The sequence below is a fragment of the Protopterus annectens genome, chromosome 9.part0 (assembly GCF_019279795.1).
Source record: "Protopterus annectens isolate FY-2018-M chromosome 9.part0, PAN1.0, whole genome shotgun sequence".
NCBI classification, from domain to species: domain Eukaryota; kingdom Metazoa; phylum Chordata; order Ceratodontiformes; family Protopteridae; genus Protopterus; species Protopterus annectens.
In genome coordinates, this window is record NC_056743.1 from 270,372,732 (window position 1) to 270,393,739 (window position 21,008).

General features: G+C 39.4%; 1 protein-coding gene across 1 annotated transcript in view; it reads right to left on the reverse strand.

Moving 5' to 3' along the window:
• Positions 1 to 21,008, reverse strand: part of PEX16 (peroxisomal biogenesis factor 16) — a 599,892-nt gene that overhangs the window by 116,315 nt on the left and 462,569 nt on the right. The window contains exon 10 of the mRNA XM_044082857.1: positions 5,239 to 5,303. Within this exon, the coding sequence (XP_043938792.1) occupies positions 5,239 to 5,303 (65 nt within the window). The remainder of the gene's footprint in view (positions 1 to 5,238; positions 5,304 to 21,008) is intronic.

Below are 21,008 nucleotides of genomic sequence, written 5' to 3' on the forward strand. Positions count from 1 at the left end.
GAAAGCCAGGCTTTTGGGTACAGTGATAATCTTCCCCTGACTGCCTCCGAAGGTGGACAGCCGGGCAGCTCCTCAGGGATGCTGAAAGGGTTTATCAGAGAAAGATTCTCTGCTACCCTGGTTTTGCGGACCACCTCTGCCCCTAGGGTGGCGTCTATTGTTATTCCCCCCTCTGCCTCTAGAGGGGAATCGACCTTGTGCGTCAGATGAGACTCCCTGTGGTTTGCGGAACCACATTTTTCCTCCCCTTTGACCTTTTGGATAAGGTCTAGAAGGGGTAGAAAAACGGACTCCCACGGCAGAGAGAGTCTTACCTTCCTGCTCGCACCTAGTCAATGTATCCTTCACCTGAGGTCCAAACAACGTTGAGCCATTAAAAAGGGGGAATTGGTGAAGGACAGCTTGAAATGGTCCGCAAAATTGCAAAGCCGCATCCAGGCGTGACATCATAAAGCTACACCTGTGCCTGCCGCCCTATTCGCCCCATCAGCCGCATATGAGATAAGCCGCATGGAGGAGTTGACAATCGAATTCAGGGTTGCCAACTGGGAGTTCATTTTGTCTTGGAACCCCTCAGCTGTTGGATCCTGCATGGCCTCACCCATATCCTTGAGCAAATCCCTCTGGAGACGGGTGAAGTGACACAAGTAGTTCAGCGACTGCATGGAAAAGGTCGCTGATGAAAACATCCGCTTACCATACCTGTCCATGGTCCTAGACTCCTTATTAGGAGGATGGATAGGTACCGAAGGATCGGCTAACTCCTTCTTAGTGGCTGCGGCCACCACCATGGCATCAAGAGAGACACCTTTAGATAGAAACTCTTTCTCTTTAGGGGCAGTAATAAATTTTGACGGCCTCCTTGGTGTAGGTTCCACTGAATCAGGGGCCGTCCAAGCCTTTCTTGCCACCACTTCCATAAGGGGGTCAAAGGGAGGGGACACCCAGGAGGTGGAAGGGCGAGAGCCAAACGCCTCAAGGTAAACCGACTCATCCTCTGAAGGGTTACGGGCGGACCATTTCCCCCACTGTTTCAGAATTTCAAGGATGTCAGCAAAAGAGACATCCTCAGAGGGGGACCGAGGGGAACCTTCTGATTCCTCCAAGTCGGTGTCAGAGGTGATAGACTCAGGGGAGTCAATGTGCTTCCTCTTGCACTGTCTCTTCCGAGGGGGTTCTCCTACTGGATCAGGAGCTGCCTCGGAAGAGGAGAATATTCCCAATGGGGAAAATTGAGGAGCTGGCTCTCTACGGTCTGTTACAAGGGGGTGGGTAGAAACGATCGCAGGCACTGAAAAAGGAGGAGCTGACGGAGCTGACTGTGGGGTAGACACTAGGTCTAGCATGCTCCGCATGACCTCGAACGCGCCCCTATCGGCCAAGGCCGGAGGTCCCCGCTCCGAGAAGACAAGGACCCCCCCGGTACCGACAGGGATGGCTCCGAGGCCGATGTCGGAGCCGAACTCACCAGCGCCGATGCCCCAAGAGGGAGAATGGGGTCGGACAAGGGTCCGATGCCACTCGCCCCCTCAGAGCCGATGAGGGAAGCTCAGCTCCGAGATCCCTCCAAGGAGGAAATCGGAGCAGACAACGGAGCCGAAAGGGAAGGTATCGGCTCCGAAGCACCGACAGCCACGGCTCCGATGAGCTCCGGCTCCGAACTCAAAGGAGTCGGAGGAGGAATAGAATCAGGGATGGGAATAGCCGATGACTGTTGAGTAGGGCTATGCAGCATTTGGGCCAGTGCCTCGGACTTGAGAAGTCTACTCACAACCCTTTGTAAGTCATGGTCGGACAGCCTGGAGGCCTGAGAGGAATGAGACCTATGGCTCCGCTCCGACAGAAGAGGGGATCCCGGAGCCGATGGAAGGGGACCTAGACCTCCTCTTTGAAGGTGGCTCCGATAAGCCTATCGGAGCCAACTGAGTCTTGACAACCTCAGCTCCGGCTGGAGCTGAGGTAACGGTATGAGACTTCGAAACATCGACTCCAGCCGGAGCCGATGTCGAAGCAGCTTTAATGCTCCCAGGAGATGGCTCTGAAGCTGGAGCCGACGACCTGGAAGTCTTAGAAGGCTTCCCCGACGCAGACTGGGCCAGGGGGCCTTCAGGCTTTAACAAGCCTCAAAGAATGAGCTTGTTTTTGCATTCCTGCAGGACTCTAGGGCTGAATGCATGGCAAACAGCACATGAGTCCTGCAGGTGCAAAGGTCCCAGGCAATAGACACAAGAAGTGTGACCATCTGTCAGAGACATTTTCTGACAGCACGAATCACACTTCTTGAAGCCTGAGACCTTGGAGTCTTTAGACATCCTGAAAAGGCTGTATGAAACACAAACACAACACACAGACACACCCTTTAACCAAATAAAAATCCAGTCACACTGAAAGGACAGGGGAAAAAAAGGGAGTGGGCCAAAGGCCTAAAAGTTAAAAAGGGAATAAAACGGGAATTCAAACACAAGGGGGACCCGATTTAAACTAAAGGGATACTCTGTATAAAAACTAAACTAAGTAGAAAAAGATAGTGGTAGAAATTTGAAGTTTTTTTAACAAGAAAACTCACTAACCTGCCAGAGCCGGTAGAAGAAAGCACCTCGTCAGCTAAGCGGCAAACGAGATCTGAGTAGTTACCGCCTAGCATTGTGGGATATAGGGGAGCCTCGAGCCGGTGGAATAAGCTCTCGAGCTTTAGTATTGGCCGAGTCGGAGTCGAGGGTCGGCTCCGAACCCATCCAGCAAGAATGAAGGCGAGATTGACAACTTAACATCAAACTTTTGACAGGACATCATATAAACAAAAAAATTATGACCTCTCACTGCCATTGAAATTCCAAATAATGCAAATGCAGCCCTTGAACAGCAAAAACAAAAGTAAAAAGAAAAAAAAAGAAAAGAGTTTATGCCACATCCTGAGCTCTTCAATTTAACTCCAACTTACTCAAACCACACATTTGCTAAATGCTACAGTTGAAATTCATTAATGAACGGGCACTCACAAATGTCAGTACAAAAATGAATATTGGTATTGTACTTACGGATGATCGGCATCTCCTGATTAGAGATCTTGGCACAAAGCGGCTACTCTGTCTTCCCACACTAGCTATGTTACTGACTGTATTTACATTTACTTACTGACTTAAGCTTGACAGGATGGATAGAAATAATGGAGAAACACTTACTAGTCATAAAAATCATGCAGGAGCCACTAAAAGTGATGATAAATAGAGCTGTACAGTTTTTTCTTTTTCTCTACAAATGAGTGGGAAATATATAACATTTCAAGATGTTGACAAACTGAAGAGCCAGTGCACGGACTCCGAATATATAATAGAGCTACACGTATACCTACATCATTACATTCAAGTGTGAAATCTGTACATGGAAGGAAGACATGGCTTTAGAAGGTGCAGCCTGGAGATGACAGACAAGGTACATTAGAACTTAAATGTTATAATTTACTGCTACTGTGACTCTTTTTGATCATCAAATTTTACAGAAGGACCCAAGACAGTTTCTGTAACCCCAGCTGATCAATTACGCAAGACTCTGGGGACTGTGCATGTGTGTCAGTGAGTGTGAGTGTGTGAGTGCGTGAGTGAGCGTGTGTGTGTGTGTGTGTGTGTGTGTGTGTGTGTGTGTGTGTGTGTGTGTGTGTGTGTGTGTGTGTGTTGGGGGGTGGGGTTAGCAGGCACAGAAAACAACCCCCCCCCCCAGTGTGATCACCATGCCAGAACTTGGTGACTCAACATCACAAGGTAGTTGCTAGGGTTGCATCCCTTGCACAGCACAGAACTGGTGAAAAGACAGCTTTACAGTTTAGTTTAACCAGCAAGTTCACTGGACACAGATGTTCTTTTCAGAGCAATCCAGCAGCACGGCCCAGTTAAGTAATTTGCTCAGGCTCACAGGGTAGGCAAATGGAAGTTGAAGGAATCAAATCCCGGATTACAGGGAATCACTTGCGCTGATGGACTTCTCAACTGCTGAGGAGGATCTGGCTACCTATGAAGCAGCCTTTTGAGCAAACTTTGCAGAAGGCGGCTCTGGCACAGCATGAGAATAAAGAAGTGACTGGCTGTGACTGACATCATCCACCACTGCCATCTTTACAGAAATGAAATAGACTTCAGACTTCTCCTTTCTTTTAGCATGCATAGTTAGGTAGAAGGACATACTCTTATGGCAAAACTTAATGTTCTGTTCCTTGCCCATGCAATACAGACAATGCTGATGTACCTCCTGGCTCATAATCTACTGACTGCTGAACAGTTGAAAGGTTTCAGCTTTTTAGATCATAAACTAGGGGACTATATATATTATGATAAAGAAACAAAACATGCAAGTGGCAGAACAGAAGCTAGTGGCACAAGGGATAAGCATGCCCTATTGGTCTGACAAGTGTTATCCTGGCTTATGCCAGAAAAAAAAGTGTATGCATTCCCAAGCACTGGAATAAAAAAGGGAACTTTGTCCAAGCCATAGGCAACAGAAAAACTGGCTAAACAAGTCAGGATACACTACAAAAATAAACCTTTCATCAATTATGATAACATATTTAAGAAAACAGACTGATTCAAGCAATGTATTCTCTATTCCTCCTATAAGTACAATAGGTGAGAAATCAAACTAGACTAGAACCAGCAATATTTAATCACCTCCCCAATGAGGTAAAAAAAAAAATAACTGAACATTGGAACAATTGAAATTAGCCCTGAATGAACACATAAAAAATAGAAGCCAAATGTACTTATCACTATACCGAATATAGGTCACCACCTCCTGTATTCCTACACACTGTTTTGTAAATATCTGTACTACTGAAGGACACAACATGTTTTATACCTAAAAGTCAAAGTGTACATACATGCTACAAACATTTTATAGTTGCTTTGCATTGTACATACATGCTACACATGACTTAGACTTAATTGTTAGTTACAGTTTACTACACTTGCAAATTACATATTTATATTGTATACAGTATTGTACTGTCATAAGGAAATGGGGCGTGATTGAAAAGGGACAATAGATCAGTTCACATACCAAGTATACAACCTGCAAGCAACAAACAAGCGAGCAAATAAACAAATAAATACATGTTGATTTACATTACACCTTTTGAGATTGTTAAATTGTTAGTTTTCACTTAGGGCTCCTTGTAGCTGAGGCAGCAAAAAGTTCCACAAATGCTAAAGTAGTTTCTTTCTACTAAGAAACATAGAACTATGTACTTACGGGCAACTAGGCCAACTCCAGGGATATAGTCTGCTAACAACCTCAGCAGGAAAATAATCCTTGTCCTAAATAAGAGGGGAAAAAAAACTTACTAATAGTTTTGCTGAAGAAGTCAGCATCAGAAACTATCTGAGCTTACAAAAGGAAAGTCAAACGAATAATGCAGATTAAATAAAGTTTTGTGAGCTACTCACCATACTAGCTGATCTTCAAGAGTAAAGCAGGTACAAGTTAGAGAACTTTGGTACCACAGCAACGGTTCCCAGCATTTTCTTCTTTAGCAATTCTGAATGTGGGGGAATGCTTCCCCAAATGAGGCCACCTGTAAGTCAGGTAACGAATATTAAGGTAACAGAATAGACTGGATGTATGAATTTATTGCTATGCAGGACTCCAATCAGAGTACTGAAGAGCAGACATGGAATCCCGCTGGAGTTAATAATCTGACAGAAGGAAAGATAACAGGCCAGAAACAAAGGCAGCAGAAGGTTGAGAACACAAGAAAAGTTTTAATTATTTTATTGGCATTAATGTGTTAAATGGTATATAAGTGCTGGGCTGGTGTGATGTAATAGTTCTGAAGAAGTCCCTAGTAATTTTGGGATGAAAGCACTTAACTGTGAATAAAGTCTGGATTACTGTGGCTGGCATCTATTCTTTTTGGTTTTTATAAAACAGGACACCTCCTTCCAGATTTTGTGCATCTACTGTTAAGGTGTGTACCTCAAATAATAAGTAATGTCAATACTCACCAGATCAGTTGTGCTTTGGGAGGGTCAACCATAATTGAAGACAGATGGATTTTCTTTCCAGGGACTCTTACAGTTGCTCTTTTTTTTTTTTTTTTTTGATTACATCTAGCTTCTTATTTATGGCATTTTCTCTTCTTTATGTGCATGACAGGACATATCTGTTCTGATATAAGGAACTGCTTGGACCAACTGGTCCTAGGTCCCAGTTCTGTTCTGTACAAGTTCATTATGTGTAGAGATCTCAGACATGCACAACGATCCTGGAATAACTGAAACCCAATCACAAAGGGGTTTGACAAAAGCAACAATCACCTACAAATGTATCGAGTATGGCAGCCATGGGCTATCACTCTACTCACACTAAGAACCTCTTCCAGTCAGCAAAACAAGTGAATACACCATGGAAGGAGGGCTTCTGGTGGGTTTCAATTACAAAATTCACAATGGGAGTTTGGTGGGAGAACAGAAGATCTAAAAAGAAGTCAGGCTCTGATGTTGAACTAACAGGGATCCTGTCCAACCTGAGCCTGACATCCTTGGCATGTAGTGGAATAGTCTTCTGTACTGCCAGAGAACCTGATAACGCGACATCACATCATTCTCAGCCACTATGAGGAAGTTTCACTACCCCAGCTAACAAACAAAGATAAAATACGTCCTACCTCATACAGTGGTTACCATTTATATTTTTAATAGTGAAAGTCACCCAATATAACTAGACCATACAAATATATAACTATATCTACATCCACAGTGGTGCAGCGGTAGCGTTGTTGCCTCACAACAAGAGGTTCTCCCATTCGATTCTCGGCTGGAGTGCGGGGAGTGCCTTCTGTCTGGCATCTGCATGTCCTCCTCACGGTTGGGTGGGCGTTCGAAAGACATGCGTAAATGGGCGTGCCTTCGTTGAAGGTTGAACGTCGAGCTGGCACCTCGGCGTTCATGAAAATCTACTGCCAATCATTAGCGGACCGGAGTTCCGCTGTGGCGACCCCTAACCGGGAAAAGCCGAAAGACAACAACATCTATAATATACATATATATATATATATATATATCTACACACACACACACACACATTATGTATGTGTGTGTATACATATAATGTATATACACACACATATATATATGTGTGTGTGTGTGTATATATATATATATATATATATATATATATATATATATATACACACACACATATATATATATATATATATATAAAAATATAATACATACACATACATACACACACACATCTGCAAATATGGGAAAAGTGAGTGCTTATGTCTGTATGCATACATACATACACACACACATATCTATATATCTGTAAATTTACACACCCACACACATCTGTATATACACACACAGAACACACCTTGACATCTGTACATCTGTATACACACACACACACACATATATATATGTAAATATGGGAAAATTGAGTGTGTGTATACACACATCTATATGGATCTACTTTAGTAGAGCGAATTAACACATAACCAAAATTTATATCACCAAGACAACACTGAAAGATGAAATAACAAAAACTTAAAATACCGAAACCCAGAACAAAGAAAATCCAGTTGCACATACTTCGCACCACTTCTGATACCCTTTATAGACTTGTGAAAAACACAGAAAAACATCTTACTCATACTTATGAAAACAAATTATCAAATGAAAACTGTTTAATAAACTTTGCTGAAATTGCTGTCAAGCATAACGTAATTTAAAAGTCACACTCCCTCTACTAATTGTCACATAGGCTGTTGAGGGAGACCTATGCCTTGCTTTTTGTGCCTTGGTGAATTCCATTATTGGAAACCTGGTTTCTCTTGATGAATCAAACAGTACAGCCAACACTAAAACAACAGATCTGAACCAACATCAGGGAATAAATCAAACTAAATGGAGAGATACGTTCATTGCCCTATATGACTGTCCCTTGCTCTGGAATAAACTACTCTTACATGTCAAGCAGTGCAATTTGCTATCTTCAAACATATTTCAGACAACTGGATGAGTACCCTAAAATATGGAGCATCCTAAAATGCATTCTGGGATTTACAGAACTTGCCATCCCCGAAAAGGTTGGCAGAATGATTGCAGTTATTGGCAAGGCACACATGGCCTCTGGCCTAATACCATTGCACTTCTTACATTACTGGGATTCCTAATGGTAGTTTTAAACAAAAACTGTATACACTTTGATTTTTTTCTTCACTTATATAAGACTGTTTAGAGTCTTCCTTTACTTATTTCTCTGTTTTAAACTAAGAGAAATGGGTTTAGGACTCTACCCACTTTCCAATATCCCCACATTTAGAGATCTCTGCTTAAGTCTGACAAAGCTTATAATTCGGCTGAGGCTATGCACATTTCAAAACTCCAAATCTGGTATCTTTGGACTGTACTCCTTCAGTAAGAGATCTCTCCTCTTCAGCTCCTCTAGTAAGCATTATTGCCTGCATTTTAACATTTTCTGTCTGTAATATTGTCCTTCCTTTTACTGTCACTGTCCTGCAGATTGCCTAGAACATGACTATCTTTTTCATGTAATTCTGCCTCATGCCTACTGCTTCACCACTATCAGAAGTTTCATTTATCTGACTTTTCTTCTTTCATGCCTGTACTTGCACTATTACTACATGTTTGTGCTGGCAACTGTTTTGTGTTTACCTTGGCTCCTTCCATTGTGCTCTCTCCAGTTATAAATACTGGCACCTTTGAGTATCTTAATACCTGTAGTATTTTGCTATGTTCTTATATCAGGATTCTAATAATTTACAGGTTATTTTTATTATTTAGACATATCCATATGGGAGTTTCCTTAGCAGCTTACAGGCTCTTTTCCCCTGTTCTGATCTGATATTTCTAAAAGTCTACCACAAGCAAAGCTCAGTCCCAGCAGTCAACCCTCATTTTAATTTTGAGGTAATAGCTATACTTGGCTGATCAGCTTCTTCTCTGTTAAGGCTATCTTTCTGATTAAAATCATTTGGATCTTTCTCTTCTTCCTTTAACGTCCGCAGGGCTATAAGCTGGGGGAAATCTTTCCAAATTATTAAGTCATAAGTTACTTCATGTACTGTTGCTACAGGATCCATTATTTTCTTAAGATAGTCTGAAGCACTAAATGTACAATGGAATATTCTTTTCTCTCTCTCTGAAAACAAATTACCTCTACCTTCTGCCAGTTATTATGTTTATGCTTATACATCCATAGGCTTTAAATAAAGTGGTCATGCTGCCAGAAGCCACTGAACCTTGTAGTTTCTAACCTTCCAAAAATACAGTGCAGTCACTAATGTAGTCACTGCACAATGGAAGAATGCAGATTACACAGATTTAACATTTACTTTATCACATTCCATGGGTATGTCTTTCTCACCATGCATTTCAGACATTGCACTTTCTAACAGTAAGAGTGCTCCTTTACTGATGCATAATCTGGCCATATGGCCTTTCTTCCCATACCTGCAAAAATTAACCAAGAAAAAAACAATGGGAGCTCAACTCCAAACACTATTTTAATGAGTAAAATAATAAAACACAGCAAAGCTTTAAAGTTACAAAACTTTTTGTCAATGAAATCACACATCTCATTATCTTCACAGTGTTTAAATATTTACACCAGCCAATCATACATATTTTTAAAATCACATGGGTTATTAATAGCTAAATGCAGTTAAAATAAAACAGCAAAGTAAAATAAACACACATGTACATATGTAAACAAGTCCAGCACCAAATAAAATCCAAATATAAATAAAGAATACATCACATAGTATAAGTAGTATATTATTTATTATTACACTAAATATTATAATAAAATTAAAAACAAATACTACGTATATACATATTGATGTCTATTTTTCAATATGGGCTTAATACTACTGGTACTACACAATCCTGGCATTTTATTAGCCCTGAAATAATTAATCCAGTTATATTCAATCATATCTGTTTTATTCACTATGTCGCATTCTCTTGCATTGTGACAGACAACTTGTAAAACCCTAAACAAACTTATGAGAGCCCACAGATGAAATGCGTTTGCTCAGGGTATTCGTCTCAACTTTTCTTCAAATTTCCAAAAGATGCAACCTTATCCTTTCTATTAATTTCTTATGTTTTACCTGTGTAAAAGCTCTCACAGGAGGTGCAGTTAACAAGATAAATAACATTCTGAGCATTACATGTAGCAGAAACACGAAAAACAAATTCTTTGGCTGTGATGGGATACTTAAAAGAAGGGTCAGTACTAATACTTTTGCAATATATGCAGCTGTGACAGGGAACTGTCCCATTCCTATTCACTAACTGTCTTTCAGCTTTTATATTCCTCAGATCTTTAGAGCATAAATACTGTTTAAAATTTCTCTCTCTTATGAATAAACTTAGGCTCTTTACCTACAACTTTTTTTACATCCTGATTCGATTGCAAGATGGTCCAATTTTTACATATATTTTTAATCATATTACTATGTCTATTATATTTCATAACATACCCTAAATTGCACTTAAAATTATTAGTAGCAGCTTGTTGTCTAGTCAATTGTCTAGTAAAGTATGGTGCACCTAAATTACACCGTTCATTTATCACTACATCCTTCATATATTCCAACAACTTAATATTATAGCTCCTACAGCAAAAGTCATTAGCCATATAGTCAATATCTTGTATAAAATGTTCAGTTCTAGTGTTAAGCCTACTGGCTCTAAGAAACTGACTTTTAACTATTCCTTTGTACATATGCCTAGAGTGCATACTTTTAGAGGGAATGTACCTTAAAGATTGCAAATCTTTCCTATAAATCATGGTATTACACTTTTTCATTATATTCTACTGTAACATCTAAAAAATATTTTTCTTTTCTGGACAATTTAACATCAAACACCAAAAACTCAGCTGTATGATATAAATGTTCAACAAATGCATATAACCCATCAATATCTTCCATCCACAGCACATAAAAATCATCCACGAAGCGCTTAAGAAAGGACAAACTTTGATTCTTAAATGGTGCTATTTCGTTATCTTAAAAACATTAACTGCTTCCCACCTTGATAAAGTAATATTAGCACAGTAATATTAGCACAAGTATTTGCAAATGAGGTGCTCATAGCCACCCTAAGTTGCTGATCATAAACTTCATCATTAAACAGAAAAATGTTAATTTCCAACACTATATCCAACACTGAACATAACATTTCTATCTTAGAAGCTGTAAGCATGCTATGTTCATATAAAAACTCTCTAACACATTGTACTCCCCCCATTCGTTAGGCATCACAGTAAATAAGGACTTCATCGTAACAAGTAACATATCTATGTCTCCATTTACCATGGCCCAACCGCTGAGTGTAGAAAGAAAATCATTATGTCCCGAATAAAACTTTTACTAAAACTTCATAATGGGCGTAACTGTTTCTCAAGGCAGTTAGACAAGGGTGTGGTAAATCCAGGAGCTCCCTGAGACTATAGGCCTCGGAGTGGTACTGATAAATTGTTATGGATTTTTAGCAATCCGTAAGTAAATGGAATAATAGGATGCAAGACAAAGATAATTATACACTTCAGGTGTAACCAAATTTTCCATAAGTAAATCATATAAAAAGTTCTTAACTAGATGCATTATCTGATCAACAAATTTCCTATCCAATTTTTACAAGTACTTAAATCAGATGAGAAGTCATACATTCTGTTGTTATAAACCCCCACATCCACAACAGTCTTACCCCCTTATCAGCCTGTTTAATAACCACGTTCTGATTCATGCATAATTTATTAAACACTTCTCTTTCTTCGAGTTTTAAGTTATAAGTTATAGTATTTATCACAATGCTCTTTCTTAAAAAACGACTCATAAATCTCTTGTTCACACATTTCCTAGAATGCTTTCACTTCTGGAGTACAAAAGTGCTTATTTGCTTTACACAATCATCCCTTACACTTTTACTTCCATACAATAGCTTTAAATCTATATTTCTAACGAACAGCCTGCGTTCAGTAAGAAAGTCACTAATATTAGCCTTTTGACTATCCCAAAAGGCATACATTTTGTTTTCCACATACTCATTTCTATGCCTTTCTTTTCTAACCAATGCCATATTCTAGAAAACTCTCTTTGCAGTCTCTTTTGAAGTCCAAAGCTTCTTATGGTCTTTATTAGCACAAGGCCAGCAGGATGCACTATCCTTAATTTCAGAAAGTCTACAGTAAGATAGTTAATGAAGGAGAGGAGTACTAATAAGAAAAGGGATGCTCTTGTTTTGAATTACTTTTACAAATGGTTTCTATACAGGTAATTTGAACATATAGAACATATCATAGCTATAAGGAAGACAACCTCTCTTGCATTTTGCTGGCTTCAGAACATGTTTAAAAGGTAATTCCTGTACAAATTTTGTGTCTTTTGGCTTTTCCCGGTTAGGGGTCGCCACAGCGGAACTCCGGTCCGCTAATGATTGGTAGTGGATTTTTACGTACTGGGTTACCAGCCCTGACACGCAACCTTCAGCGAAGGCACACCCCATTCACGTATGCCTCCACACAGAAGACGCTCTAGCTGAGAATCGTACGGGACAACGTCTTACTATGAGGCGACAACGCTACCGCAGCACCACCACTGCAGTATGTAATTCCTGTACAAATTAATGTTTAATATGTTTTACAGACAGTCACACACTACTACTACATTTATGTGTATATTATAGCATTTGGGTGTACTGAATGCTGTGTGTGATGCAAATATTGTAAAAAATGGTGTATGGTACATTTTTTTTTAAATATTGATGATGCCATTGTGTGCTGTAAATGCTTTGTAAAACCTAACATTCCTTTAACAGCAGTCAGGCAATGCTGTGTATTAGATGAAGAATCTCCTGCATGTTGGGTCATTATGAAATCACGTGTGTGATTTTCTTTTGTGTAAAAGGATGGCTTATATCGATGTGCTGGCAGATTTGCTGGAGCTTCAAGAGAGATTTGTTGATTTGTTATAATCAAGGGGAAACCTCAGTTTCCATTCAAACGCAACTCCAGAGCAGTCTCTGAGCATCAGTCAGAGGTGTGTTCTTATAAACAGAGAGGGAAAGACATGAAGGAATAATGTCTGCAGCTGCTCAGAGTGGGCAGCCTTACAGAGGTTGTGAGATCATGGGCTAGGAGCAGGGTGTTTTGGGTGTGAACCAGATTCATTTGGATCCTACAACAAATTTGGTTCAGCTGGATCAGAAGTTGAATTTTTATTTGAACTTTTTCTTGAGTGGTGGTATAATCTGTACGTGGGAATTTTCTGTTGGTGAAACTGCTTCTTTTCAATGTATGTTTTGCATCCATGGATAAAGCAATGTGTGAGCTGAAAAAAGTTACATTCTCAGTTACTTCTGTGTCTCATGTTAAATTATGACATCTGGTGTTAGCAGCAGTCAGAAGCAGTGATATGTGCTAACTAGCTGTATCCTTAATCCCCTTTGCAATAGAGTATTTCACTCTTTTTACTAATAATCTATAACAGAAAGAAGTGACTGACTAATTTCTGTTGTATTCAAAAGTTACTGTTTTCACTGCAGTACAGCTAAAGTTAAGAAGCTTGAAAAGAAACCTGAAATTTCATAGTTTTTTTTTTCCCTTTGTCCTGGGAAATTAACAGGCTGATTCAGAAAGGGCCACCTCCAGAGGCAAGCCTTAACACAAGCTGCTGATACCAGCCCTTTCTGATTTAGACTCGTTCTCTGTAGTGAGCCTATGTGGTATGTAGGATCACCACTGTTGGACATCTCCTTGGCTGAGATATATGCTAATGAGGCATTTCAGGGAGGGGGCCTATGATAATGAGCTATGTGCTTTCCCTGGAAACTCCTGCAGTAAAGCATTTTCACAGACGAGTACTCAGCCGTGTAAGCCAGTTCAGCCAGGTGAATTAACTAACCTGGATAAAAGTTTGTGTTCACCCATTACTTTAAATGGGTGAGATCATGTCAGAGGTAAGGACTGGAGAGTTTAGGATATAGTGGTGGGCTTGTGTTTACCTGCGCTAATACTAGACACCCACCAGGGAATTTCTATCATTTACACATCATCATTAAAAAAAATACAAGGGGGGAAGCTTTGAACCCTGTACCCTTGGTACAAGGAGCAACACCTTAACAAAATCTGATATTTAGTCTTCTATGGTAACATTAGACACCACAGAGATTATTTTAATGTTACCCCATGTCAGCTTTAAAAAAATATAAGCTGGGGAAGGGCTTTAAACTCTGCAGAAAGCAGTTATTTAAGCAAAGTCTTAATCCTCTATGATACAAAAACACACAAGGCTGAAGTCCAATCACCTCTGGAACACTGTTCAAATGGTGAAATGAAAGGAGCCACAAACTGAGAAATATAAAAACACCAAGTATTTCATGATTCCAGTAACAAAGAAACGGTTAGCGTTTTCGTTTGAACAACTTTCAAACTTCATCATCCATCTGATGCCTTGCCACATTATTATGCCTTTCAGTATACAGTGCTGCCATTAGTATAGCAACACCAGCAACAAGATGTGCCACTGTTTACAATTTTGTTTTACAAAATCTATATATGTGTGCTTCTCCTACATGTTCAATGGACTTTGTAAACCAGCGTGCTCGTATTTCACTATCTTGAGCTGCCAATATTAACCTTTCGTGTTTTGGTCTAAATTCACCTCTCCTTAACCATTCCTGCATTAGATCCTGATCAACATAAGGTTGTTCCAAGAGTTTCCTATACTTGCAGCTATATTTATGTATTTCCACATTTCTTGCCTTCTCATCTGATCCTTCACATTATATTCTTTATTTTCTTTTTTGGCACATTCTGTTGGTGCCTGACTTTTATCTACTTCTGGTTTGACTTCCATTCCCGCTTGACAACGATAAGCTTCTGCTAAACTAAGCATGGAAATCATTTTAGACTTATTCTCCTTATGTTTCAAAACTTTCACTACATTTGGGTCTTGTGAAGTCAGCAGATATGTATGCAGTTCCACAACTGCAGATCTGTACATGTATGTAATCAATTTCAAGGAGGCCCATACCTCCTTCAGAACGGGGAATATATAATCTTGGTATGCACTGACTTTTCTAAATGATTTGATGAGCATGAAGCATCCTCCTTGTGCTCTTGTCCAAACTATCCAACACCTTTTGGGGCCAGTCAATCACTCCAAAAAAGTTAGGACAGGAAGAGCAAATTGGTTTACAGCTTGGACTTTGTTCCTAGATGTCAGTCTTGTTTTTAGTATTAATGTAAGCCTTCCTTAGAGTCTGACTTGCATTCGTTCATGTTTTACTGTTGGATCCTTCACCAATTCCCAAATATTTATGCATTCCCTCTTGCTCGAGTTCTTTTACATCACATTCCTGTCCCAAACAGATGTTTTCTTGGAGCTGCAGCTTTCCTGCTTTAAAGGTTGCTTTTGCATATTTATCAAGATCAAGTGACATTCTGAAATCATCTGAAAACATTCTGACCACTTGCAGTTGTGCTTTCAGTTCCTCATCTGATGAACAATACAGTTTTAAATCATTTACAAAAAGATGATTAGAAGTCTTTACACTTTGGTGTTTTCTGGGCAACAGATTATAGCCATGATCTAATCTGTTAAGTAGACAGCTTAATGGGTTAAGGGCAAGACAAAAAAATCAGCGGTGAAAGAGTCACCCTGGAATATCCCCCTTTGAATTGTTATCCTTGGAGTAATAATTTGTCCCTTATGGCTTAACTGCAGAATGGTTTGTCAGTGTTGCATGGTTGCTGTAATGTAGTCGATCCGTGTAGGGTGTATCTTATACATTTTTAAGCACTCCTTTTATCCATAAATGTGGGATATTGTCAAATGCTTTTTTAGTCTATCCATGCCATACTTAAGATTCTTTCCCTTTTTACAGTTCTCCATTAAGACTTTAACATCAAATGATCCTTTGTTCCATATGACTTTTTTATTACCTTTTTGTTGTATTGCCATCATTGAGTTTTCTTCTAAAATGCTATAAACTCTGTCGGCATCAATTCTAGTGTATAAGACAGCAAAAGCAAATCCAATGCACCAGACAAAGTCCAATCCTAACTCCACAAAAGTAATCCAACAAATTCAGACAGGCAAAGGACCAGCACGGCATAAAAATAATCACATTTACTCAAACAAAGGACATATAAAGAGTGTAAGCGCTTTCACATAGTATCACTATGCTTTATCAGACATAAAATGCTGCCACAAACTCCTCTTTTTTAAAAAAAAAAACCTTGCCCAATCACATCCTAAAATCATTAATTGGTAATTACTCAAATTAGAAAGTCAAGTGTGTTAAAGGCATCAATGCAGTCTTGCAGGTTCTGTCATGCTACATAAACTTTAAGCATCAAAATCTCATTCAATATATAACATTTATGATACTCTGTCAGTTATGAAAAATCACCATGTTAAAAAATTTCTTATTCTACATTTTCATTTTTTATTACTTTTATATTTGTTAATATAGTTGTTTAGTTTGAAACGTTTGTTCTCATAATGCTGTTTTTCTTTTATGTCACCTGTAAGTACACTTAACACATTCCCCGTATCTTAATTATTTTTTCATGTATTTGGAAATGGGTTCCTGAAATCTTTCAGATTGCATTTGGTGTAGAAAACAGCAGCAAATTTAAAACTTTTACAGCAGATTTACATGTTTTTGAACTATGTGTAATGCAGTGTATTTATATATTCATCTTACATTGCTGTGTTGTTTAAAGTTATTTAATTTGAGTAATTACCAATTAATGATTTTAGGATGTGATTGGACAAGGTGTTTTTTAAAAAAGGGGAGTTTGTGAGAGCATTTTATGTCTGATGAAGCATAGTGGTACTACACAAAAGCCCTTACACTCTTTTTATGTTCATTGTTTGAATAAATGTGATTATTTTTATGCCATGCTGGTCCATTGCCTGTCTGAATTCTTTGAATTCCAGTGTATAGTTTATACATCATAGGGCGGCCATGGTGGTGCTGCGGTTAGCGTTGCCGCCTCACAGCAAGAGGTTCTCCAGTTCGATCCTCGGCTGGGGTGCCTTCTGTGCGGAGTCTGCATGTCCTCCCTGTGACTGCGTGGGTTTCCTCCGGGTGCTCCGGTTTCCTCCCACATCCCAAAGACATGCTATAGGTGGATTGGACACACTAAATTGGCCCTAGGTGTGAGTGCGTGCATGTGTGTGCCTTCTGTGGAAGGTTGGGCGCCGGACTGGCAACTCGACATTGTAAAACTCTACTGCCAATCATAAGCGGCCGGTGATCCGCTGTGGCGACCCCTAACTGGGAAAAGCCGAAAGAAGAAGAAGTTTATACATCACAGGAAGGCTTATTGGTCTGTAGTTTTTAGGATAGCTTGCAGGTTCACTCTGAAGTAGGAATATTGTTTTTCCTGTTGTTAGCCAGGCTGGTGTCTGTTCAATGTGTGCATATAAATAGTTCTTATTCATGGCTAATTCATCATGTAAAGATTTTAACACTTTTAACCAGAAGAAGATTTTAACACTTTTAAACCAGAAGTTGGGTACTGCATCTGAGCTTGGGGTTTTCCAATTAGGAGCTTTTCCTAACTTTGTTTCAATCACCCTGGCCATTACTTCATCCCAATGCATATCCTGTACATTTGAACTTTTTATTCTTTCTTTTACTTCTTCTATCTATTTAGCATCTTTGTTATTTAGAAGTGCAGTGGATTAGCAAGGAGGAAGTAAGGATAGCTATGAAGAGGATGAAGAACTAAAAGGCTGTTGGTCCAGATGACATACCTGTGGAAGCATGGAGGTGTTTAGGTGAAATGGCAGTGGAGTTTTTAACTAGATTGTTTAATGAAATCCTGGAAAGTGAGAGGATGCCTGAGGAATGGAGAAAAAGTATTTTGGTACCGATTTTTAAGAATAAGGGTGATGTGCAGAGCTGTAGTAACTACAGAGGGATTAAATTGATCAGTCACAGCATGAAGTTATGGGAAAGAGTAATGGAAGCTAGGTTAAAAAGGGAAGTGATGATTAGTGATCAGCAGTATGGTTTCATGCCAGGAAAGAGCACTACAGATGCGATGTTTGCTCTGAGAGTGTTGATGGAGAAGTACAGAGAAGGTCAGAAGGAGTTGCATTGTGTGTTTGTGGATTTAGAGAAAGCATATGACAGGGTGCCCAGAGAGGAGTTGTGGTATTGTAAGAGGAAGTCAGGAGTGTCAGAGAAGTATGCAAGAGTGGTACAGGATATGTATGAGGGTAGTGAGACAGCAGTGAGGTCTACAGTCGAAGTGACTGATGCGTTTAAGGTGAAGGTGGGATTACATCAAGGATCAGCTCTGAGCCTTTTCTTATTTGCAATGGTGATTGACAGGTTGACCGACTAGATCAGACAGGAATCCCCCTTGGACTATGATGTCTGCAGATGACACTGTGATCTGTAGTGAGAGCAGGTGGAGGAGACCCTGGAGAGGTGGAGATATGCTCTAGAGAGAAGAGGAATGAAGGTCAGCAGGACTAAGACAGAATATATGTGTGTGAATGAGAGGGAGGATAGAGGAATGGTGAGGATGCAGGGAGTAGAGGTGGCGAAGGTGGATGAGTTTAAGTACTTGGGATCAACAGTTCAGAGTAATGGTGAGTGTGGAAGAGAGGTGAAGAAGAGAGTACAGGCAGATGGAGTGGGTGGAGAAAAGTGTCAGGAGTGATTTGTGACAGACGAGTACCAGTAAGAGTGAAAGGGAAGGTCTACAAGAGGGTAGTAAGACCAGCTATGTTATATGGGTGGAATACAGTGGCAATGACAAAAAGGCAGGAGTCAGAGCTTTACGTGGCAGAGTTGAAGATGTTAAGATTTGCACTGGGTGTGACCAGGATGGACAGGATTAGGAACAAGTATATTAGAGGGTCAGCCCAGGTTGGAAGGTTTGGAGACAAAGCCAGAGAGGCAAGATTACGTTGGTTTGGACATGTGCTGAGGAGGGATGCAGAGTATATTGGGAAAAAGATGCTAAGGATGAAGCTGCCAGGTAACAGGAAAGGAGGAAGGCCTAAGATAAGGTTTATGGATGTGGTGAGAGAGGACATGCAGGTGGTTGTTGTGACAGAGCAAGATGCACAGGACAGGAAGAAATGGAAACAGTTGATCTGCTGTGACGACCCCTAATGGGAGCAGCTGAAAGAAGAAGAAGTTATTTATATTCCACAGGTCTTCATAAATGTTTCTCCAAAATATATCTATTTCTTCTTTTTTTGGTGGTATTTCGATTCCTTTTGCCTTGTTTCCCAGTTCTCTATAAAACATTTTTGGGCTCATCAATAAAATGCTTATTTTGTACTTTTCCTTGATATGTATCTGCATAAGTTTTTCTGCCTGTGCTGATATTTTTAGTTTATTATTTGTGATAGTGCAAGATAGATCCTGATCTGTTATAAAACTGTGCGTTGCTTTTATCACATCTGTCTTTCTGCGTATATCTGCTAATCTGTTCCCTCATCTATATTCTTCTAACAGTGACACCTCTTGTCTTAATTGCTTTATAGATTTCTCTATTTGATACTTCCATGATGGCATTTAATTTCTCCTCTTATTTTCCCTTACTACCCTGTATTTTTGTGGCAAGACTACCCGTTATTAATTTAGCTGCATAGTAATGTATCTTATTTACTTCTGTTTTATCGCATGAATTTCTGTGGACAGTCCTTATCCTTATAACTGTGTTCATTTGTTGCATCAAACTTCTAACTTTTTGAGTTTTATTAACTTTCTGTAATCTGTTTCTTTTATTGATCTTAGTATGTCTGTCCCTCTCTATTACATTAAGCAACTCTTCTCATGTCATTTTCCCTTAAGCTGAGGGAATGTTCTTTGTTCTCAATTTCCTGTGGGCATTCTATAGGTAGTTCCACAGTACCTTCTGGTGCCACATTCTCTTCAGTTTTATCCTGTGTCATCCATTGCTCTTTCATATAGGAACTCACTGGCCTATCACCCCACAACATTGACTGTATCAGACCTGCCACAGTTTCCTGTTCCTCCCTTTGCTGTGGAACTCCAAATGGACATTTATATTGATTTTTCATGGAAGGCTCCAAAGTATTTTCATCTGGAAGCTGATCAGATGTTTCCTGCTCCACTGGTTTCACGTTAATTAGGGGATCCATTGCTCTATCCTGATATGATGTTTTCCAAGTTAGATTTTCTACACTAAATCCTTCTCTTCGCAGGTAATCCATAACCTGTTTTGTATTTCCTCAACTTCTCCATTACTAATCCTCTTTTCTACTTTTCCCCCTTTTTTTTTTTTGGTCTGGATGCCTTTGCCTATATTCCTCTTCAGATATCTTTTGTGTTGCTGCTGTCTTTGTTTTGATTAGTTTTCTTTTCTCCTTTGCATAAATAATACACCATATTAAATCTCTTTTTTTCTTCCGATGTCCAAATTTCTTTGTCAGATGTCTCCTGATACTCCTGTTTCCCCTTAGTTGGGGACTTGTTTTTCCATCATGCTGCGATGTAACCTGTGTTAAACTTTTTACTCTAAATCCTTCACTTTGCAAGTGTTCCATAACTTCAAATTCTATTTTTTTAACTTCTACTTTAGTGATCTTCTGTTCTACATTCCCTCTTTGTGACCCTATTTTTTATTGTGAAATTTTCCATATCTGAATGCCTTTACCTGTACTTCTCTTTGAATATCTTTGGGGCTGCCTTTTTTGTGATTATTAGTTTGGCTTTCTCCTTTGCATAAATATTGCAATAGATAAGATCTCTCTCTTTCCCAAGTCAATATTTCTTTTTTATGCCTTTCAAAAGTCTCTAGATTTTGTTCTTTATACTTTCATGACGCACTTGCATTTTTTTCCAAATGGACCAAGATTTCTTGGTCTATATATTGTTTTTCATATAAATCTGTTGTATTAATGAACCACAATTTTTTTTTGTGGAAGTATTTTCTTTCCTCAACATTTTCTCTTACTGTACATCTTTTTTTCTCTTTTTGTA